General features: G+C 48.6%; 1 protein-coding gene across 1 annotated transcript in view; it reads right to left on the minus strand.

Annotated features, from left to right (window-relative positions):
• Positions 1 to 23,866, minus strand: part of Csmd2 (CUB and Sushi multiple domains 2) — a 551,269-nt gene that overhangs the window by 228,490 nt on the left and 298,913 nt on the right. Inside the window, exons 8-10 of the mRNA XM_038333470.1 lie at positions 23,353 to 23,440; positions 22,536 to 22,660; positions 13,272 to 13,393 (exon numbers count right to left, since the gene is read on the minus strand). Coding sequence (XP_038189398.1) covers positions 13,272 to 13,393; positions 22,536 to 22,660; positions 23,353 to 23,440 — 335 coding nt within the window. The remainder of the gene's footprint in view (positions 1 to 13,271; positions 13,394 to 22,535; positions 22,661 to 23,352; positions 23,441 to 23,866) is intronic.

Below are 23,866 nucleotides of genomic sequence, written 5' to 3' on the forward strand. Positions count from 1 at the left end.
GTGCGTGTGTGTGCATGGTGCGTGTGTGTGCATTGTGTGTGTGCATGTATGGTGTGTGTGCATGCATGGTGCATGTGTGTGTATGGTGTGTGTGCGTGTATGGTACGTGTGTGTGTGGTGCATGTGTATGTGTGTGTGCACGCGTGTGTGCTCGCGTGCATGTGTGTGTGTGCAAGCTTGTTGAGGACAGAGGGCAATCTCAAATGTTTCTCTGATAACAGCAACCGCCTCTATCACCTTTGTTTAAAGACATGGTCTCTCACTGGCCTGGAACTCACCAATGAGGCTAGCCAGGCTAACCAGCAAGCCCCAGGGAACCTTGGGATTACAAGTGTGCACCATATCAACAGGTCCTAGGGATTAAATTCCTGTCCTCTGTACCAACTGGGCTGTCCTCCCCAGCCCCATCCAGAGACTACTACAACTCAGTTTCTTAAGCAAATGGGAAGCAGAGAGTGGTGACTTGGAAGCCATAGGAGGAGCCAGGCTAAGAAAGGTTGTCTGCCATGCTAAGGATGTGGGCTGGTGTCCTAAAGACAACAGGGAACCAGTAAGAGTGTTGAGGTATCTGTTGTAGAAGCAACAGCATCGTGGGTGGTCTGCTGCCCAGGAGTCCAGCTCCTCTGCTTCAGAAAGGACCTGGTGAGGGAGGAAGCGCTAGAGAGATGGGATGGAATTCAACAGTCCATAGTGAGCGGGTATTCCCTGGATTTCTGTCCGGAATGCTCTCTGTCAGCGAATGGCATCATCAAATGGCCCCTTGTTTAGGCTGGAATCTCCTCCCCATCTCTCATCCTCCACAGTCCTGCTGTGCAAAATGATTTTTAGAGCGTCTCACTCTAGACTGACACATATATTGAGAGCCCTTCCACATCTGCTCCGTCACATGGCTGACATGGCCAGCTGAGCTCGTGTCACCATGAACCCTTGGTCACCATGGGTGGCACTGTTTTGGGAGGATGTGGAAGCTGACTAGAGGAAGTAGGTCACCGGAGCCGGGACTTGAGGTACACAGTGTGGCCCTACCTTCTGTTCTAGCTCTGCTCTCTGGTCTTTTGAGATGTGGGAAGTCCAGTCACATGCCCCAGCCACTCTGGACCCTGCCACACCTTCTCACAATGGTGCGCTCTAACGTCTCAAACTGTGAGCTGAGAGGGAATTTCTCTGCTCTTACCGCTCCTCCAGTCAGAGAGCTGCTCATAGTGATGAGGGGGACTAAGACTGGTCACCCTCCGGATGTGCTTCGCTTCCTTCCCTGTCCCCACTGCTGCCCCGGGAATGTCTCTGCCCGGGGCGTATCCCCTCTATACCTATGCCTGTCCGTAGTCCAGGCATATGTAGAAGCTGAGAAAGCATCTGATAGCCTGGTACTTTCCCAGCCTTTTCTGATTCCCAGCCTAGGTTGGGCCACCAGATGGTGGATCCCTCGCAGTAGTAGAATACAGGCTCGTCAGCCCTTTCTGTAAAGGGTCACATTGGAAACCCCTCTAAGAGTCGGGTGGTGGTGGCACACACCTTTAATCCCAGTACTTGGGAGGCAGAGGCAGGTAGATCTTAGTGAGTTCGAGGCCAGCCTGATCTACAAAGTAATTTCCAGGACAGACAGGACTACACAGAGAAACCCTGTCTCAAAAAAAGCCAAAGAAATACCTTTGAGGACCACATGCTCTCTTTCACATTGCCCTTCTCTATGCAGCACGAACACAGCCACAGTTGGTAGGTGCTTAAGTGGATGTGGCTGCGTCCTAGTAAAACTTTATAAAGCGAGCAATGACCTTGATGGCCCTGGGTCCTAGTCTGCAGAGCCCTGGCATTGGAGGCTCCCTGAGACACCTAAGCATAGCCTTTAATCATCTTATACGATTTCTTTGCTACAACAGCTAAAGCTTACCATGAAGTTAACTATGTTCTAAGCATATTGCACAAGTCTGCGCATGTGAAATTCAAGATAGCTCTGATTTCACAGAGAGGGAGGTCCAGGCACAGAGAGGCGATGTGGTTTGCCTAGGCTCGCACAGCCTGGTAGCCAAGTGCTGTTGCCGGACAGGCTTTTGTCATCATGCTCTACTGCCTTAGAGCACCCCAGCAGGGTCTCACGTGCTCAAGGCAGAGATGGTGACCTACCCTCTCAAACTGCTCCAAGTTCTCAGCTGGATCTGAGCAGGTGCTTGGCAAATGCATGCTGCATAGAAAGCACCCCCGGCCAGGCAGTGTGCCCAGCAGGAGGATCAGCTTCCCTCTGCAGGGTCTACAGCTCTGGCTAAACATGGTCACTGCATCCAGCCAGACCCGGGGGCAAGGGACACCACTTACCAAGCCATCTCTACAGAGGGAGTGCCTGATTACTAGACCCATGATGGGAAAGTACTGCTTTGAAGGGCAGAACCTGGAGCCATTAAATGATTCCCATCAGTGGCTCACACTGCCTTTTGGACATGAACCACATCGCAGAGTACTGACCAGGATGCAGGGGCTAATTACATCAAGAGGCAGGCTCAGCACACACGGACTTGCCTTCCAGCACCCCCAGCACACGGGGTGCCCATGCTCTCCTTTGTTCTTTCCTCCTCCGCTTTTGGCCATTGTTTAAAGGCAGGATCCTATAATGACTCATTAACTAACATGCAGATCAATCAAGCTCACAAGGCCCCTTTTGTGAGGCAGGAGAACCTTTGGGGGGAGAAGCAGGCGCGATCAAGAGCCACATTTGCATCCAGCTCAGACGTCCAACTTAAGACCATTAGATAAGCAGATAAACAAACGTATCTTCTGGGACACGGTTACCGCTATGCGCCACGCATGGAGCTAGTTGCTGCCATTAAGTTATCTCGCCACAACTTAGCGCAGTATCGGGAAGCCAGGATGCACACAGACCACTAGCACTGGGGAAGTGCAAGGAAGAAAAGGATGGGAGGGGCATCCATGGAGGAAGGAGACGATGCATGGGGCCTGGCAGTGCAGAGGAGGGCACGGGCTCGGCAGCACATGTGAGCAGTTCAGAGTAAGGGAGGAACAGGGAGGTCAACCGAGGCAGGGGTGGAGAACAGCATGGATGAAGCTGCTGTTGGGCAGTGTACTGAGTCTGGAGCCGGCTGTACGGACTGACTTCATGGTCAAGTAGAGGGGAAGCTGTGACTCAGAACAATGTGTGGACAGTAAGCATGGAGACCCAGTGGGAGCTGGTGGGAGACCCAGGGTGGGAGGAGGGACCGGTAAAGCCAGGGTCGCTGACAGTGGCAAAGAGAGAGAAAGTCAGACGAGGCTGCGGATGAGACCCCCAGTACAGGACAACCTCTCTTGGTAAGCGTTCTTGAGCAGAGGAAGCCCAGGAGCCGGGCCTGGGCAAGCTCAACAGGGCTAAGCCTCTCTCCACTGAGTAGTGTGCCCATGGTGGGAGAGATAGGCACACTGGTGGCCTTGCTAGTCTTGCTTTTGGGGAGACTAGAGAACCAGGGACAGAGACACAAAGCCATGCTGGTAAGAAAGCAGAGGGAAGAATGGGGATCTGGGCATGTTGAAGTGATGGAGGCTTTACAGAGATGACCATGGCATCTCCCCAGCCTGGAGGGGTGGGGAGGGCAGAGGGACATATCTCTGAGGTGCTAGAGAGGCCTTCAAGGGCCAGGCATGTCTTTTAACCAGAGTTCAAGGTATCTGCCACTGGGGCTTCTGAGGCAGGTAGCGGGAGCTTGGATGGAAGGATGAGAATCCTGTTTATCACAGCCTGGCTGGCGGGGCCCTGAGTGCCCCCATAACATAAGGCTCCAGGTGTGCACGGCGCTGCTCCATGTGTTCTTTGTGAGGAACAGTCTTGGGAATCTGCGCCAGGACGGCCTCCCTTGGCATTTCTGATGGTGAGCCACGTTCAAGGAATACCATGGTCGGCAGATATTATATTGGCACTGAGATGAATATAGCAAGATGTGGGGTGATCCAAATGCCTAAAGTTGGCCTGGCATTGCCCAAGGATACCACACAACTGTCTACCTCTCTTTGAATCTGCCAAGCTCTTAGGAGACTAGGTAGTGGGGTTACTAATGTCTATCGAATGTATTGAGAAGGGGAGAGCCCTCTGCCTGGCTCCCCTTTGCAACTGTGCTCTTATCTCCACAGTGTGGAGTGTGGAACCTCCAGGATTTTGGTTCCTGTGTCCATGCTGATGCAGGTTCATGAATATCCCAAAACCCAAACAGCTCCTCTCTGCAGGTCTGGAACATTCTCAGATACTTCCTGAGCACAGCTAGCAGGAGCTACAGAGAGGCCGCAAGTCCAAGAAGAACCTTCATGTGCTCAGCTGCCTGTGGCACGTAACCGCTCTCTCAAGGAGGGGGCAGAGTGACGCATGTCCCAGTCCTCATGCCCCAGACCCACCTGCCATCATGCCTGTTCTTTGCAAAGGGAGCCATCCATAGTCTTCCCCACCGGCTCCACACTGCCTACCCAGAAGTACTCAGATCTCAACACCTGCCTCCGCTCACCTCTCCACTCTGAGTCTCGTTGCTTCCTCGGCCCTGGCCTACCCTTGGCCTACAGTTTACAGTCAATATCCCAAACAAAGAATGCCTCAAGATATTCCCATCCCTCTGTGTCCTGGGCCACTCGCCGCCAAGTCAAGGCATCTTTGCTCTCAGCCTCCAGTGACTCACCTCCTCCTGCCCACACCCCCAGCCCTGCTGTCTGCTCCACACCCAGGCTCCACTCTGACAAATGTCCTGCCTAGACCAAGGCCAGCCACCCCTTCAGTCTTCTTCCACTGTCCTTGCCAGGCATGTCCTAGCTGGGGAAGCCCTGCTTTCCCATCTGAGCCTCAACCTACCTCCCCATGGCTCTTGCATATACAAACACGGTGCCCAGATCCACTCAAACTCCCAGATCTCTTCTCAGTTTCCAAGAAATTATGTCCCTTCCTTAGACTTTTATTCCTACCCACATGCCAGCGATGACATCTGCCCCTCTCTCTCTCTTACTAGATTCATGAGCACAGAGCATTCATGGAATGCACAGATGTACCCCACTGTCTGTGTTCCTTCCTTGCCCTGCATGGCATGTTCTTTCTTTTGTATTCTCTCTCTCTGTGTGTATGGGTGTGTTCGTGTGTGTATGGATGCATGTATGTATATGAGAGTAAGGATGCATGTGTGTGAAGATGTGTGTACAAGCATGGGTGTGGGTTCATGTGTGTGCATGTGCCTGTTTGCATCTCTCTCTCTCTTTCTCTCTCTCTGTGTGTGCATGTGTGTATGGATGCATGTATGTATGAGAGTATGTGTGTGTGTGTGTGTGTGTGTGTGTGTGTGAAGATGTGTGTACAAGCATAGGTCTGGGTTCATGTGTGTGTACATGCCTGTTCACAAGCACACATGGAGACAAGAGCACAGCCTCAAGTGATCCTCCAGAGCCATCTACCTTGATTTTTGGGACAGAGTCTCTCACTGGGACCTAAGGCTCTCTAATCAGTCCAGGCTAGCTAGCCAGCAAGCCCCAGGGTTGGAATTATAAAAATAATCACACACCATTATGCCTGGCTTTTAATATGGGTTTTGCAGCTGAAATTTAGGTTTTCACGCTTGCAAGGCAAGCACTCTCCCAAGCTGAATTATCAACTTCTAGTCCCTCATGGGCTCAAGCTAGCTATTCATTTGTTCACTCAATTAGTAGATGTTGAATGCCTGTGATGTGCCAAGCACCCTGCCCATCAACCAAGACACTGTGTTGAATAAGAGCTGCCCCTATCTCCACTCTTACCCCGATCAGTCACTGTACCCATCCTATCCTCTATATATCTCATCTGCTCCCATTTGATGGCACCACCTTCCCACTATGTTAAGGGCACTGGTCTCCTAAATGGTCTTGCTTCCTTGGTATACCTTCTGCTCCCCTCCACTCCTGCCCTGGGAATTTTGTCCAAGTTCCCTCCCTCCAAGGCTGTTCCGATTCACCCTACCCTGCTTATTCTACAGCACCAAACCCAGTGGCTCCCATCTGCACCTTTCCAGTCAGTAGCAGAGAGCGCCACAGCTATGACTGTGGACACTGGAGCCAGAAAGATGGAGATCAGACCTGCCACTTCCCGGCCATGCACGCTAACCATAGCCAACCTTTAACCGAGCTATACTCCAGTTTCCTCACCCATCTGGTAGGTCTGTTAAAAACTAATTCATTATGCAATTAAGAAAATGCAATGGGTTGTTTATATAGTGGGATTCATTTGCTCAATGGCTGGCACGGAAGAGATGTACAGCAAAAGCTATAATTGTTATTAACGATAGTCTGATACATTCAGCTTCTCATTCTTTGCCTTCAGGATAGAATCTAAACCTCCAGGCTGAGCACGTGGGTGCCTCATGATGTGGCTTCTGTTTGTCTTTCCTTCAGTGGCTGATCCAGGCTTGGGGAATAACTTGCATTTTCAGAAGCTGTTCCAACCTCAGCACCATTGCATGGGCTCTGCCCTGTGCTCCCTCCTAGTTACCCATCCTTACAGCCCTGCTCAAAGGTCTCCTTTGTGAAAGCACCTCTGACGTACTAGTTAGTAATGTCTTTCTGGGTTTCCCCCAGTACCCTGGCCCCACTTCCAGCCGGACTTCTAGTTTTTAGGTCACATACCCATCTGTACTGCTAGCAACCTCAAGCAAAAGATGTCCCTGGAGTCCGTGACCAAGCAGATGGCCATCTCTTAAAACCCACTGGGGACTTAGTCACCGGGCTTTTCTGCTGAAGGAGATGTCCTGGGGGTGGCTCCCTCAGGTGCCACTTCCGGGAGCAGCTTAGGAAGTGGGCACTTGCCCCTCTGCCAGCAGGAGGCCACTCCACTTCAGCGCTGCAGCTTTGAGATATCCTTCCAAGCCTTCCTTGTTGCAGGACGTGCCCTCTGGCTCCCCTCCCACCCAATACCAGGGTCCTGGGGTTTCTTAGAGACGTATAGAGAAAGCGTTAGCTTCCAGAGACAGCTTGTCTTGCTCTCTCAACCCTTCTGGTCTTCCTCAGCCACTTCTGGAATCTTCTTTAAGACCTGCAGAGGTGCTAGGAGCAACCTTCTTTTTGGAAGGGCCTTCTTTCTCTTCAGAGAACCTGGCTCCAGGAGCTGAGGCTGGAGCAACCTCTTCTTTGACATGTGGTGGAAGAGCCAATATGGGGTCCCAAGGCTCTATACATTGCTGAAGCTTTGCCTAATGAGGGACACAAAGTGTTCCTCAGAGAATTTCTAAGCCTCATCGAGACTTCCTCCTACCATAACCTTCAAGTTCAAAATGAAACCAAGTCAATGTCTTCGACTATGTTGAGGAGGAACCCTCTGTCCAGCCACTTAACAACCTTACAGTAGCAAGCTCGTGTGGTCTACTCTCACTCCACGTGGCCCTGGCAGCCCTTCCCTGTCAAACAGCTTCTCTATAATGCAAGGCAGTAAAACGTGGATCTTTCCTTGTAAGATGCTGTGGAGGGGAACCAGCTTCCTGTGTTTTCTGTGCTCTGACCTTAGGCACTTGAACTAAAAGACTTTGAAATGTTGGCTAAAACTTAAAAACAAAACAATTTTAAAAGCTCCTTAAAATGATAGAGACTGAACGCTATCGCTCTTCAATTCCTATGTGGAAGCTCCTTGGACTTTATTAGGGGTCAGGCCTTATAGTGTGGTAGGTAAGGAAAATGGGGTTCTAAAAGGGAGTCTTAGAGAGACGGGCATGGTATCTTCATAGAAGGAGGAGGTGGAGGAGCAGGCAGCAGTCTTGGAGGGCTCCTTTGTATGCAGAGAGGTAAGGGCAAGGAAGAACAAGATCAGTAGGGGGCTTACAAGCCAGGTAGAGTCCTCTGCAGAAGCCAGATCTGTTAACAACTTGATCATACCTGCTACCCCCACAGAACTTCAAGGAAATGAAGGTCTGCTGTCTAAGGCCCCCTACCTGGAGAGCGGCCATTTTGTTGGAGCAAGCATGGGGACCCCGAGAATGACGAGGTGCTCACAGCCAGCCTTGACCTTGAGTGCACTGTTGAAATTTAGGGACGTGCAGCTTTGGTTTCAGGAACTCCTGAAGAAGGGTCAGGAGTCAGAGGCCAGAGCTCCCCAAGGTGGGGACACGCCTGTGTAAAGCAGCAGGGGCGTTAACTAGAAACCAGTCTGTGGCTGAACCAGAAATCAGTCTGTCTGCTCTCACCTGGGCTCTCTGCCCTGTGAGCGGAGCAGAAAGCTGCAAAGCTCAACCCTTGACACTGACAGGGAAGAAAGCAAGACCTCCCCTGACCACCCATGAGGACAAGGGGCCCTTGCATAGGACTCTTTATGTTCCTTATGCACTTTGAAATCTGAAATGGGGTCAGAGCCAGAAGGGCTCCAGTACCAGCCACAGTCCAATACAAACTCCCCATGGAAAAGCAAAGCAAAACAAAAGAAAGCAAGTTCTGCCTTCGTCTCAAAGAATCCCTGAAGTTTATGACTATTCTAGTCATACAGTCAGAAGTCAAACAGCATAGACTGAAACATGGTTCTGGGAGTCATGGGAGGCGAAAACTGACCCCCACATCAAACGTACAGACTTCATATCAACAGACACGGAATACAAAGGAGGCTTCGTTAGAAACCGATGAAGGCTCTCGGCATCCGAGGACGGGGAAATGTGATCAAGAACATGTCACAAAGGGCCAGTGATGGCTCCCCAAGTGAATGCTATTTATTTACAATTGGTCTTCGGTGAGTGAATTTAACATCTAGGAAGAGAATAAGCGACTAGAGGAGAGGGAAAAAATGTGAATCGAAGAAACAGAAGACACACAAGACACACAGAGAAAAGTGAACCTTTTTTTTTTTTTTTTTTTTGAGACAGAGTTTCTCTGTAGCTTTGGAGCCTGAAACTAGCTCTAGCTCTTGTAGACTAAGCTGGCTTCGAACTCAGAGAGATCCGCCTGCCTCTGCCTCCCGAGTGCTGGGATTAAAGGAGTATGCCACCAGCACCCGGCTGGAAAATGAACTTTTTTCCAACCCCTTAAAAAAAAGGGGGGGGGGAGACAATAAAGATGAAGTGTCAGTGAGAAAGATAATGGCTAAACAACACATGGCTAAACACATGGCTAAACACTTCAAGGACTGGAGGAGAGGTGCAAGCCACAGATCCAAGAAGCTTGGTGAACTCACAGGAAGCTGTGTGAGATGCCCACATCTGGACATGAGCAGTGAAATGCTGGGCAGCAAGGATGAGGAGAAGGTCAGGAAGTAGACAGAAATGGCACCATGCAAAGACGTGATGACAAACTGGGAGTGAATAGAATAGAGTGATAAATACACCCGCAGAAAACTGTCAACTCAAACATACGGGGGGGGGGGGGGGCTTCTCCTAAGAGCTGGCTAAAGAGAACATCCAAGATGGAGGAGAACTCAGAAAGCTTTGCTGGCAAGGGGAACGCGGCTGCAGCAGCTTGGAGATGGGGCAGGAAGAAGGAAATGCTCCGGAGTAGGACTGTGATGGAAGCGACTGGAAATCAGGAAGTGGTGAACACACAGGGAAGCCTGAACCAGAAGCCTGAACCAGTGCTGGTTTAATAAGCTAACACGGGCAGAGCGTGGGAGGCCATGGTGTGACTCGGAAACCCCTGCAGCAGGGAACAGCCCGGCCACTGGAGATGCAGTGTTTTCTGAGCCCTGACCTCTTGGGAAGAAGGAAACACGAGATTATAAAACTTGGGACTTATTAAATGCATATGCATATTGCCAGAGTTTTTAAGTGAACTCTAATAGACAGAACCATATGATTAAATAATACGATTAAATAGTCTGAATTCTCTAGTTAAAAGATTATTAGTTTAAAAAAAAAACCCAGCTATGTATGTACAAAACACCAAGAAGTATGAAGTAAAGGTTGAAAGTAATTGAATAGAATAATAAGAAACTTGATCTAATTGCTGGGGGTGGGGAGTGGGGAAGTGTCAAGAAAAAAATTACCAACAAGAGAGAGTCATTACATAATTCTTTTGAAATAGTTGATCTACCAGGAAAGCGTGCAGTGTTCAACTTGTGTCTCTAATTACACAGTCGCAAAATACAGGACACAAAAATCGACAGAACTTCAGAGAAAAACAGACAGACACAGTCACAGTAGGGGATTTTAATATCTCTCCATCATAGGGCATTGATTAAGAAGGTAAAAAAAGTCAATTGAGACATAAGACACACACAGCCAACAAGCTTGATGTGGTGGAGAAATTACAACACAAAAGCTGCAAAATGTACCTTGAAAAAAACATATGTTTTTTCAAGCACCCGTAGAACACGTTGAAAATAACCACTTCTGAGCCAAAAAAAAAAAAAAAAAAAAAAAATCTCAATTGATTTCAAGTGATTCAATATGTAGCTTTTCCTAAACATAAACCTTATAACCAGAACTTTATAACCAGAAGATTTTCGTTGTTTAAAAGTCCAGATATATTTCTAAATAACTCGTGATTGAAAGAGGAACCAATTATGGAAAATGGAAGATATTCAGAACAGGGCTAGGGGTGTAGATCAGCGGAAGAGCATTTACATAGCATGTGTGAGGCCCGGGGTTCATTCTTTAGTACCAAAGTTAGAGAGGAAATTAGAAAGGGGTGGTGGTGGTTGTTCAGTGGTTAAGAGCACTTGCTATACTAGCAGGGGACCTGGGTTTGGTTCCCAGCACCTACATGGTTAGTTCAGTTCCCAGGGATCTAATACCATCTTCTGACCTGGTGTGGAAAGTCCTTCTTTCCATGTGTTCCTTTTATTGCTTAATGAATAAAGAAACTCTTGAGCCTGTGATAGGGTAGAGCAGAACTAGGCGGGGAAAACTAAACTGAATGCTGGGAGAAGAAAGGTGGAGGGAGAGAGAAGGTATGTAGCCCAGCTGGAGCCAGACAGAACTTTAACTGGTAAGCCACTGCCACATGGGGATACACAGATTAATAGAAATGGGTTAAATTAATATAAGAGTTAGCCAATAAGAAGATAGAGCTAATGGACCAAGCAGTGATTTAATTAATACAATTTCTGTGTGATTATTTCAGGTCTAAGCTAGGTGGGTGGCAGGGAACCAACAAGTGCCTCCCCCCAACACTGACCTCCTCAGATGCCAGGCACACACACACACACACACACACACACACACACACAGATGAAATATCCAAATGTAAAATATAAATAAGTAAATTTTAAAATACAAATCAAAACCTAGGGACTATCAGAACTAAATGTTGGAACTATGTGCTCTCTCCAAATATATGTGTGTGTGTGTTGCTTATATAAATTTGTAGAAGTATAGTCAAAATAATCCTCAGAGAAAAATTTGTAGCTTCAGATGCTGAAATAAGATTGAAAATAATGGACTAAGCAGGAATAATAAAATGCTAGATGAAAAATAAAATAAAACCGAATACACAGAAGGTAAGAAAATATGAAGAACAGAAACGGGTGAAACAAAATGTTTTTAAAGGCACGGCAACAAAATCAAACTCAGTTCTTTGGAGAGATCAGCAGGTATGGAGCTTTTGACAATACTGAGTTCTTTAAAGTTGTAAATCAAAAAGGGAAAATAACACAAAAGCACAATATTAGCAGATATCAATAAGCATAACTGCACAGAGGATACTTTTATAATACTTTTGGAATTTGAGTTAAATGAACTCAAGACAGAAACAACTGACCTAGATTACTCCTTAGTCGTTACAGATATTGAACCTGGAGTCTAATCCCCCAACGCCAGATCCAGACATTTTGGCTGAAAAAACCCATGAAACTTTGAAGGCAAAAGTTATTGCAGTTTTCCCCTGATGATCCCAGGAGGCAGAGGTAAACACTTTTCAAACTATTTTATGAAGCTAGCATTTTTTTTTTGATGCAAAGTTTTGGCAAAGATAAAATAAAAGACCAGACCTCACAAACCAGAAACACATTATTAAATAAGATTAAATTATTATTAAACTAAAATGGATGAGCATGACAGTGTCCACACTTAAGTGGTGCGTAGAGAACCTAGGAATGAGGCCAGTAACGTTGCGAGAGCCAACAAACACTACTTACTACAGAATGAGAATCAAGGAGCAGAACAAAGATGGTGTGGGATGTTGCTTGATAAAATTCAACATCTGTCCTCAATAAAAAGCCTTGGTGAACTAGGATGGAAAAGATACTCCCCCAAGCCTCAAAGGAGACTTTCTATATTAAAAAGAAACATTCTCCAGGAAACATCACACAGAACAGTGAAGAAACAGATTCCACTCAACATCAGTCCACCACCATCACAAACGATTAACGGATGCGATAGGAAGAGACGAAACCGTCATTCTTTGCAGATGTCAACTGCCTATAAACACAGTCAGTGCCAAGGAAATCTCGGATAAATGGTCTCAAGGTATTTATTCTTTATAAAGAAAATCAAAGTACAAAAATACATTTTTGAATGAGCATCAAGAAACGTAGTGATGGATTTTGAGAGTCATGATTTATGTTTATACGAACCATACTGTTATATTAATGAGACATAAGATATAGATAGTATTTAGGAGCAAATACATCAAGAAATGAGAAAGAGTTGTAATAGAGACAAATTTATTGAGAGTCATTAAAGAAACCCTAAGCAAATAGAAAGGTATACCATATTCATGGACCAAAGGACTCCATATCAACAAATCAGACAGAATTCTATTGTGGACCCTGGCAAGACTGTTACATTTGTAAAAGATAACAAAAATATTTGGAATTGTAAAAAAAAAAAAAACAAAAAACCCAAAACAACAACAACAACAAAAGCCCTCCCATGTGACAGGAATGAATACATGAAAGGTTTTGGATGACAGAGAGTAGGACTGCACACAACCTAGAAAAATGGTGAGGGAAGTTCATTAAAAAAAACACAAGATTCCACGCATGTGCAGTTCAAATACTGGCACATGAAGCTTTGTACTCTAAGGACACACAGTTGAGTATAATAAACAGGCATGCACAAGAGTAACAAACACACATCAGGCCATGGCTGTGTCTGAAGGTACTGAGGATGGGAGACAGTTGGCCTGGGTGGAGCACCATCAAGATAGCTGATTTCTTTTCTGCTTCTTATGCTGGGACAGGGATACTCGGTGTTTCTTGGATTAATGTTATTTATATCCTCCTTATGGCTTATCAAGTTTTCTTAAATTCAATAAAAGTCAATGGAGGCTCTCTGCAGAGAAGTTACCACCTGGAGGTTGGTGGGTTGGCAGGCCCCTGTAGGTAATCTGGCCCTAACGGCACCTGCCCACAGGACCCTGATTCCCCACTGTGGGAGCCTTACCTTAGCGGGGTTGAGTGCTGTGATGATCCACACACAGTGTGCGTTGTTATCGTACTGAATGGGGAAGTTGGGGGAAGTGATGATGCCCGAGGGGCCTCGGAGGTGGGCATCACACATACGGGCTGTGGAAAGGATATAAGATAGACATTTCAGTTTAGAGCAGATACAGCCCTTCCCATCTCCCACACACAGCCCGGAAGCGACGCCACCTGGACAGATTCTACCCAGGATCCACCTGCTTCCAGCACCCATGCCCACCTTTCCCAGCAGGCTCCGAGGATGCCACAGTGCCTGGAGCACTGTCTTATGGGCAGTGATGAACTGCCAAGATAGGCTCAGCACTCTCCTGAAGTCTATTCTTCATCCCCAGCTCCACCTTCCTAAAGAGTGTGCAGACCAGGGCTGGGTGGGTCACAGGCACCTAGAGACGGGCCAAGCATCCTGTGCCATTCCTTCTTGCAGCTTATTTTTCCAAACCAGTGATGTGCTGCACTGAGCCTCTAGACTGCGTGCCTAGTAGCCTGACTTCAGTCCTTTCCTCTACCGCCTTGAGGGCTTCCGGAACTAGAGTCTCAGGATGTCCTAGTGAGGGCCACCCTACTGGGCTCAGCATGCCTGTGCCCGGGCACTCTACCAAAAGGCCTGACACGGTCCAGCTCCAGTCACCAGAGTGGCTTCAGAAGCAGCCTGTTGCTCCTCTCATCCATTCCCTACTCAGCCCAGGCCTTGGAACAGGCTTTTGCCTGGAAGCGTAAAGACTCAAGGTGAATTAGAAGTGCTCTCCTCAAGTAGATATAAAGTGTTATCAATCACGGCTTAATCTAATTAAGCTCTTTAAAATAGCTTCGAAACTAATTAGATTAAGGGGTGATTGATCTCATTTAAGGTTCCACGTTGGGTCTAGGTGTTGGCTGCCTTTTAAAACCATGTGCTCGGAGTCCTAGCCACCCCATTTTTTCAACGTTAGTGCACGGCTATCTTAATAAAGGGCTCCATGAGCCTGGGCTGTCACCGCCCACATGGCAATTCATCCCAATTGCAGGCAGAGTGCCTAAGAGTAGAGATGGAGTACGCAAACTCAATAGGCCTAAGCATGTGAAATGGGCGTGCTGTCAGAGTTGCTTTTGGTTGATGACCTCAAACTTCTAGAAGCTCCTCTGTGCAGAGCCAGGCATGACAAAGCTCCAGGCTTTCCCAGGGAGCCCCTCCCTGAGGGGTCTGAGAAGCAGGACCCAGGGCCCCCTCCCAAGCGTAATGAATTGCTACTCATTGTGAGCGTTGATTTCCACGCTCATTAGTTCCAACATTTATTACGGGCCAGCCAGAATCTGGGCTGCGGAAAAAAAAAATGTCAGCAGGGCTCCGCCTCTCTCAAGGACCACAACCAAAGCTGGAGGCATACGTGAGAACCTGAGAGCCCTCACATACGAGCACAGCAGGCACAGTTACAGGCTTTTGTTTTGAGGGGCTCTGGGTCAGCACTGGTGTCCCTCCCCCCAACAGCTGAGTTAAATATGGATCGAGTTTATTCTTTGTGCATATGTGAAGGTTCCTGGGTGTGCACAGACCAGAGGTCAATGCTGGGCAGATTTCTCCATTGCTTTCCAGCTTAGTTATTGAGACTGAGTCTCTCAACTCATCAGAACCCAGAGCTCACTGATTTGACTAGGCTGGCTGGCTAGCAAGCCCCCAGAAACCCCTAGCACCGGGGTTACAGGTGTGCACTGCTACACCCAGCTTTTGCATGGGTCCTCATGTTTGTGCGACAACTACCTTCCACTGAGCCATCTCCCCAGCCCCTGAACTGGGTTTTGACACCCCAGTCCCCATGCTCTCCTATGTATCCAATTGCTCCTCTCATTTTGTGGTCACACTTGGGGAGGATGGCACAGATGAGGACAGGCCAACCCTGGGGTCTCAGGAACTTAGCCTTTCCAGTCTACATCTGGCTGTTCAGGCCGGAAGGAGTGAGGATCCCCTCTCTGCCCCTGACTCTTTCTCTTCCAAGTGGTGCAGGTGACGGCATCTCAGTGAGTTCTGGTGTGAAATTATACTTGACAGACAGGGAGACTCTGTGCTAGGGACAGGATTCAACAAAGGAGTCCCGGGTCTGCCAGACTCAGCGTCACAGACAGGAGAATCCTGTGTTAGGGACAGGATTCAACAAAGGGGTCCCTGGTCTGCCAGACTCAGCATTACAGACAGGAGAATCCTGTGCTAGGGACAGTCTCGGGTCCCAGGTCTGCCAGACTCAATGGCACACTCACTTTCTTTCTCTACAGTCAGGATTACCTCCCAGGTTACGGAGTGCTAGTCTAGCTTTCTTGAAGCTTCTATGTGTGTCTCTAATGACATTCATTCAGAAGTACGTGGGTGTCTTACTCAATCACTTCCCACTTTAGTTTTTGAGAGAGAATCTCTTAATGCGTCTACAGCTTGCCAATTTAGCTACGCTGGCCGACCAGCAAGTTCCAGGTCCCTACTTGCTCTGCCTCTTTAGTGCTGGGATTACAGGTACATGCTGCTACACACGGCTTTCCTTTTTCTTTTTCATATTGGTTCTGGAGTATTGAACTCAGGTTCTCACGCTTGTGTGACAAACACTGTACTGACTGAGCCACCTTCCAGGGAGCCCAGGGAGCTTCTCTACATAGGCTCTTCTGATATGATCCCCACCTTTACAAAGAGGACCTGAGGATTCGGTGCTCTAGCCCTGCAGAGCATCCTCACACAGCTTCCTTGGCAGCATCTCCCACCTCTTTCAGGAAGTCTGATTTTGCTGCCAAAAGACTCAATTTATCCTGTGCTTGTTTCTAAGAATTAGATGGTATTTTTGCAGTGTGTTAAAATATGCCGAAGGTAATTAGAGAGAATAGGTCAAAAAGCATTTACCACTTTAAGGACTTGGAGGGGTTTAATTAAAATATTACAGTCTGCAGATAGCACTGAGTACCTTAAGACTGGCAAGGGTGGAATCTCAGCTGCTTTTTTTGTCTGCTGTCTAGACAAGGTCAGGCAAGGGATGCGCCAGACAGACAGACACCTTCCCTCTGAGCAGCCAGCTCCAGAGATCCCACCAGCAGATGGAGAGCTCCTCACTGTGACCCAGATGGGCTGGCCAAATGGAAGCTTCTCAGTGTCTGGATCAATGAATGAATGCGTCTTCCCACTCTCCTATTTGCAATTTCCCATCTAGCCTCTTCTCCAAAGACTCCTGCCCATCTTCTGGTGTTCCCACTCTTTCCTTGGGACATCACTGTGCTATGTGGCTGGAAACAGGACCAGCTGGACCCACAGCCAATTCTAGACTTGAAATAGTATGACTGCAAAGCAGGGAACCAATTCAAAAGCAAGCGGTGTGAAGTGCAAATGCCCCATCTCTAGCTCCTAGTTTCTCCTGAAATCTGATTGCTACCTCGATTCAGGCTGCCTGCTCTTGCTACTCTTACGACTGACCTCTCTCCATCCCTGAACACAATTCCGACCTCACACAAGTTAGTTATTATTTTTTTTTTTTGACAAGGTCTTGTTACGGTAGCCTAGGCTGACCTGGAATTTGTAGTCTCTTGCCTTAACTTCCCCAGTGTTAGACATTCAGACATGCACTATTACACCTGGCTTCTCACTACCCATTCAAAGGTCAACAAATCCCCACTGTAGTGCAACATCTTCTGAAGCCTCCTGCCTAACAGAAATCTTTCTTCTCCTTTCCGAGCCCTGCTTCTGAGGTCTTTTTTAGTGAACACCTTGTTCCTTCTGAAGCCAGTTCTTCCTGTGAATGTCTGCCAATTCCGGGAGCATATATCAGACCCATGACAACTACTGGAGTCTCTTCCATTTTCCCGGTTTCCCTTCCCTCCTAACCCAGCTTAGACCCCAAAGTCCACCATTATGTTCACGTTTCTGCAAATGCCAAGTCTCTCTTCTCTTTCCTCTAGTCAGTTGCCTGGGAGACATCAATTGTGGATCGTCTCCCCAGTATTCTCCAAAAAACTAAGCTTTGACAGGAAAAGAAAAGAAAAGAAAATCACAGGAGAGGGAAAGCTAGTGTCTCCGTAAGCTCATTACCAACCTCAAACGCTTCCCAGGAAGTTCCCAACCAACCTGCTCTGTTAGTTCACCAGCTCTTGCTACTCAGAGATCCTCTCATGCCTTCCATATGCCCCTTGGACCCTTCCCCTCTTCCCTTAACCCCACTCTGTTCTCCTGGCTGATGAGTTTGCTGCCTTCCTGTATTTGGAGGAAACAGGAAGCCATTTAGCAGACACCTCCTCCTCCTGACTCCACAAGGTACAACCTGCCTGCTGTTTATCCTACTCTAGCAGAGAGGTGGCCCCTTTGAAGTGCTGGTCTCTTCTATAGATCTGGACCACTGTCCCCTCCATCCCAGGAGTAGCCACATCAGTGGCCACACACCGAACCCTGGTGTCCTTGGAACCAGAGAGTCCAGCCATCACAGCCACTCTTCTCCTCTCACTGATACTTCCGGCAGGATCACCCTGTTCACGACGTCCCTGGTGCCCTACATCCTAGGCCCTTCCAGTCTACTGACCTCTACACTTCTTCCCATCTACTGGACTCTCCTGACTCCCTTTTCCCCGCCCAGACTGGGCCTCAAGACCACTCCCCAGCATCTCCAGCTCCCTCATATTGACCTGGTCAAAAGCCTACCTTGACTCATATATCCTATCTCTTTACTTCTTCACTTCCTGGTGGCCACTGGGACAACAGTGGTCACACCACAGATTCAAGGTTCGCCATCCAAACAAGTCAGCCGTCTATCCCTGGTCCTCCTTCAGTTCCATCTCCACTTCTCTGAAGAATAGCTCCAAAGTTGTGCCAAGTCATTTGATCCCACTGGTAGCTGACCCTTGACCTTTCTGACCCAATGGCCCATCTCTGCTTGAGCAATAACACACATGCCTCAGTTTCCCTCCTACTCCTCTGACCCATGCTTTCCTCCTCCTCTATTAACTCTTTCAAAGCAGTTGCATAAATCCCACGTGGGGGTTCTCAGTATGTTAATGGTAATTTTTCTATATACTTGAAATTCAGTCAAAACAAAGCCATTAGCGGGGTGGGAGAGCTGCTCCACACTGTTCCCCCCACATTCTAGCTCTGAAAGAGGTCCAGGTGTACTTCTCAAGTGCAAGTAGCCCAGAGCCTTTGGAGCAAGGGGTTGAAACAGCTCAACTGATTGGCTTTGTGCCCTTGGGCAAGTTGGTCAACTACTAGAAGCTTCAGCTCTACATGAAATATGGTTATTGCCACTTGCCTCATAAGGAAAGGATGAAAAATGCCTAGTGCCATGCTTTAGACAAGTATAAATGGCTTAATAAATGGGAGCTTTGTCATTAGCACAAACAGGTAAGGGACTTGGGGACATTCTTAGGGATGGGACAATGCGGCCTGGGGTCTAGTGACTCACAAAGACATCTCTACCAGAAAGGAAAGAGGAGAGAGGAAAGAAGGGAAGGGACAGGAGAGGAAGGAGGGAAGGAGGGGAGAGGAGGGGAAGGAGGGGGCAAGAAGGAGGGAAGGGGCAGGAGAGGAGGGAAAGGAGGGGGCAGGAAGGAGGGAGGGGAGAGACAGGAAGGAGGGAAGGGGCAGGAGAGGAAGGAAAGGAGGGGACAGAAAGGAGGGAAGGGGCAGGAGAGGGAATATAAGGTAGACACCAGTGTTTAAGGGGTTGGCTCAGGAATCTGCTCTTGTGATGGCCACTAAGGAGGAAGACAGACATAATGATCATGCCATTTAGTCCAGCCTGCTTTGTGCACAGTTCCCAGGTTCCCCTTCCAGTTGACAGTCGAAGGAAAAGATACAGATCCATTTCAGCAATGTCTTCTCTGCCATTGGTGTGTTAATAACAAAGGTGGGACTTGAACTTTGAGTCCAAGTATGGTATTCCAGCCACCCCAAATTATTGTATTCTAAATGCATATGCACATACAGACAGACGACAGACAGACACACACACACACACATATACACAGAGACAGACGCACATACATGCCCACATACACAGAGCCACGATTCTTGTTTGCTCCCTGTCATGTGTTTGGTGACATCAACGTAACACAACCTGTGTTCTCCCTTTCTCTTAGCCTGCTCTGCATGACCAGGCTTTTATAGGGCACTAGGTGTGGGACTATGTGTCTGCAATCCCTGCACTTGGAGGGTGGAGGCAGAGGGTTCAAGGGATCAGGGTCATCTTCGGACACTGAGTGAGGTAGAGGCCAACCCGGGCTACATGAGGCCTTGTATCAAAAGTTAAACCAACGAAGGCTTTCTAGAAGTCAAGGCAGAGGCTAACTCCTGAGGGAGGGAAAGGAGAAGCGGGAGCACACCATCAATTTCAAAACTTCGGAAATGAGGGTACAGTTCCATCGCCCTCAGTCACATCAATCACAAATCCGGTTCATTCTGGTGGTCCTCAAACGTTTAAAGGGAACCTATTATTTACCTGTCTGTGTGTTTTAGTATAATTAATTTGTGGAAATGTGAATAATTAAAGCCACAGAACATTTCACACACATTGGCGGGAAAACAATACCCCATGCATGGTGGCCAGAGTGCTTTAGGTTGCCATCTTTTTGGCAACTTGTTTCAATGTGGAGCTTCGTGTAATTGAAGGGCTTTTGTCCCTTTTTAATAGTAACAGCAAGGTTCACTCATCCAAGCTGTCCCCACTCCACCCCACACACCCCCCCCAAAAAAAGAAAAAAAAAGAAATCACAATTACAGTAGAAAATCCAATTAGTTTAAAACAAAAGATCAGGGGGAAAGCCTTAAAGACTAGCGGAGGAGACCACTGCATCTGAGATGGACTTTTGGGAAAGCTGGGGAAAGGTTGCCTGAGTCTAAGCCCTGGCCTTCCATCTCCACAGCCTGTGCGAGAGGAGCAGTGCAGAGGAGGGCGGGAGAAGGCAGGAGGACCAGGCTGCGCTGAGAACTGTTCCCACCCCCACTTCAGTAAAGCGCCTGGCTTCCATTTCACAGTCCCCAAGCAGTGAAGGAGTGGTTTTCTTCTCCTTCAATAACGAGGGTACTGCGGTGAAGGCTAATGAGGGGCCTCAGCCAGGGCTAGCCAGCTGCGGGACCGCAGAGGACAAGAGAGTGGCTTCTGAGAGAACCCACAGCCACCAGAGGACGAGGTGTGCTCCCAGCTCCAGCTAAGGGCCAGCAAGCAGGGTAGGCTACACAGGTGTGCACGTGAGCCCCGCGGGCCGGCCCAGCCGGTTCTAAATGAGCACTAATGAAGTTCACGGCTTCACTTGGTGATGCTGTGGGGGAAACCGGGTCGTGTGTCTTCAGTTTAGCAGGGAAGGAGAAGGGATTCAGTGAGGGGAAGGGCCCAAGGGCACACAGCTACAGAGTTGCGGCAATGGCTGGATTTGAGCGGCTACCCCCACCACCCACTTTCACACTAGTAGGGCGTGCAATGGGGTAACACAGGGGAAAGGAGCCCAGTGCATAGTGGAAGTGAGCGGAGAGTTTAGTGCAGTGTCAGAGTCACTAGGGATGGCTTCGATGGGGCCCATGACACATCTGGAGAAAAGAAGCGAGCATATCGCTTGATGAAAATCCTTCGAGAATGCTAGCCCTCCCCCCCCCCCCCCCCGTTCTGGGCTTTTGTGAGTAAAGTGTCGTGACCAGGAACAAACTTCCTCCAAGGGAAAGGATCCCACCGCTGACAGACGACTTTGCTGCCTGGGCTTCTAGAAGAAGTTCTGAAGGGACAGAGTGGCCCAGGGTCTCCTGGTCCTCACAGTGGACACTCCGTACCTTTCTATGCAGCCATCGTCTTGGAGTTCTAGACTCATGGGCCATTCAGTTACCCATCCATTCCACTGACTCACTCAACACTTGTTATAACACACCACTGACTCATTCAACTATAAAGCACCTACTGCGGACGAGGCCTTGTCCTGAGTGATGACCAAAACAGGGGTCCCTGCCCTCTACAGGCTGTCCACCTTCCTTCTAACACCTACTGAGCCATAAAGTGTTTATGTCGCCTCAGCATCACCTGGTCAGTGTATCATCACCGGGTCAGCGCCCTGAACCCTGCGGCCCAGCATGGGCAGGTACTATTGAGTGCATTTGGAGGGAAGAAGGTTAGCCCAGAGGAAGTAGGGAATCTGTCCAAACGGTCAGTTATACTGAGGATTCTTTCCTTTGTGTCTTTAATTGTAAATAAAAAAAAAGGCAATAGTAAAAGGCAATAGTAGCCACAGAAGCTCTTTGGAATAACCGGGTAGAGAGGAGCAGAGGACCATCATACACCGCAGGACGGGGCCACCTTAAAGTTAAACAAATGGGCATGATTGCAAGGCCTGCCTGGAAGACATTTTCATGGCTCCCTGAGATTCCTCATCAATACATTTACAGGATGGACCGGGTTTTAGCTCTGACTTTGTGCGTTCTTCTGTATGATAACGGTCTGGCTATCTTCCACAGCCCCCTCTCACTCTGCACGAATTTCATCTTGATGCAAAGATGCTTACAAAGTGAAGCATCACTTCTGCTCAGAAGGATCCAGACTAGAACCGCTTTAGTGGGCCTTTTAGATAGACCTTCTCTCCGAGAGGGGTCCTCTGCTCTCTGGGGTTGTCTAACAGCTGAGTGCCGTCCTGCCCCGCTGACGGCCTTTCACCCACTTCCAGTATGTTAATATCATTTATGGCCATTGGCAGGCAGTCTTCTTTGGCTTATGAGAAGGTGGGCAGTAGGGCTCTTGAGTCCAGGTACACTGTCAGAGAAGCCCACAGAGCCGCCTTTTGATGCCATGCTTCGTATATATCTCTGCATAGCTAAAAGCATTGCTTCAGAAGCCACTGTTTACTTCTGTTTACTATAGAGTGTGGGCAAAACAGCAAGACACCGGGGGCAGAAGGTTGGAATATGTCTCTGTTATAACGGATGGATCTAACACAGGAGTAGAAGGGTGGCTTGCTTTCCTGTTTCTGTGTGGTTCTGATCTCTGTGTGCACCGTGCCAGCAGCCTGCTTTCCATGTCCCTTCTCCCATCAGACTGTGAAGTCCACGCAGGACAGGGGCTATGTCTGTCTCCCCACCTCTCTATGCCTGCTCTTAGCAAAGGCCTTGGCACAGAGAAGATGACAATAAACACGGTAATTAGTCAAAGATGCAGGACCTGAGTTCTAAGGAGCAGCAGAGAGCAAGGAGAGCCAGCCTGGGGGGAAGGCCCCGGTCTCCAGGCCCTGGCTGTCTGCATGGCCTCCCTTCTGCAGGTGCCCTCACCTCGGCAGACTGGCCTGTGGTCACTCCAGGCTGCAAACATGTCGCTCACTTTCATGCAGGTGATCCGCTTGGACCCTTGCAGGTCATAGCCTTCGTTGCAGGTGAACTGGACGCTGGATCCTAACCTGGGAGACAAGGTGTGTGTAAGTTCATTATGTGGGCCTGCCCAGCCCTGCCCTGAGGAGTATGCCCTGACTCCCGAAACAGATCTCCCAGGGGGAAGTTCTTTCTCCTTCTGGCCTTTCATCTGGGTTCTTCTGTTCAGCACTTAAAATCTGTTGGAGGATACAGCTCCCTTCATCTTAGTTGTTTGGGAACAGTTGATGGTTTTAGGTTTGAGTTAAAAGGGGACTCTGTGAGCAGAGAGGGCTGCTGTAAGATAAGCATCAATTAGGGCTAAGGGTGGGTGGATGGTACCCATAAATCACGGTGGAAAAGAACGACTATGGGAAGATGCCTTGCTAGTTCAAATCTCTGCAAAAAAATTCACCATCCAAGGGGCTTTGAGGTACCCCAGATGACTGTAGGCCTGTCACCATTATGGAACACATCAAAGAGTGACCCTTTGAATTCTGGCTGCATTCATTTTGCGACAATTAACATGGGCATGTCTTAGTGATGCTCCTTCACAGCTCGTAAGACAGGGACATCCTCCCAAAGGTCAGACTAGGAGGGACCACAGCTTTCCCCCAGCGGTGTCACTCCTCCAGACATCCCACCCGCTCCACCCCATCTCCAGAAGGGGCAGGCCTTGTCCTCCCCATAACCAGGCCACTCCACCCCATGTGCAGCCAGAAAGTTCCCCATTAGGTCTTACCTGAAGTCTGAGCCTAGTCTTTTGCCCTTTTCAGGTATTCCAGGGTCTGGACACATATTATGTCCTTGGGACACACCAACCTGAGTTACTACAAGGCAAAAAAACAGCACACACATAGACAGTCTCAGAAAGGCACTGGGCTGAGCAGTGTCTCGGGGTGGGAGGAGGAGACAGGATGAGGCCCTGCTCTCCCGGAGCTGTGGAGGATGTCAGGTCTCTCTACCGGACAGGGTTTTCCTGACTGCAAAGTGGGAGACTGCTTTTGGTAAAAAAAAAAAAAAAAAAATCCTTTGCAAGAAAAATCCAAGTGAAATTCTTTGGGATCCTGTGGGCTCTGAGATAGCCCTCCTCCCCAACAGCCATCCTGTTCCCTCGTCCCACACCAGTGGCCAGAAGTGGCTTCTCCAAAGACTCTGGTGATCTCCCCATCCTGCACTCCAGGTCCAGGGATGGAGACTCTAGATGAGATGACTCTGCCCCTCCCCCCTCAGCCCCAGATGGAGAGATGACTCAA

The sequence above is a fragment of the Arvicola amphibius genome, chromosome 6 (genome assembly GCF_903992535.2).
Source record: "Arvicola amphibius chromosome 6, mArvAmp1.2, whole genome shotgun sequence".
NCBI classification, from domain to species: domain Eukaryota; kingdom Metazoa; phylum Chordata; class Mammalia; order Rodentia; family Cricetidae; genus Arvicola; species Arvicola amphibius.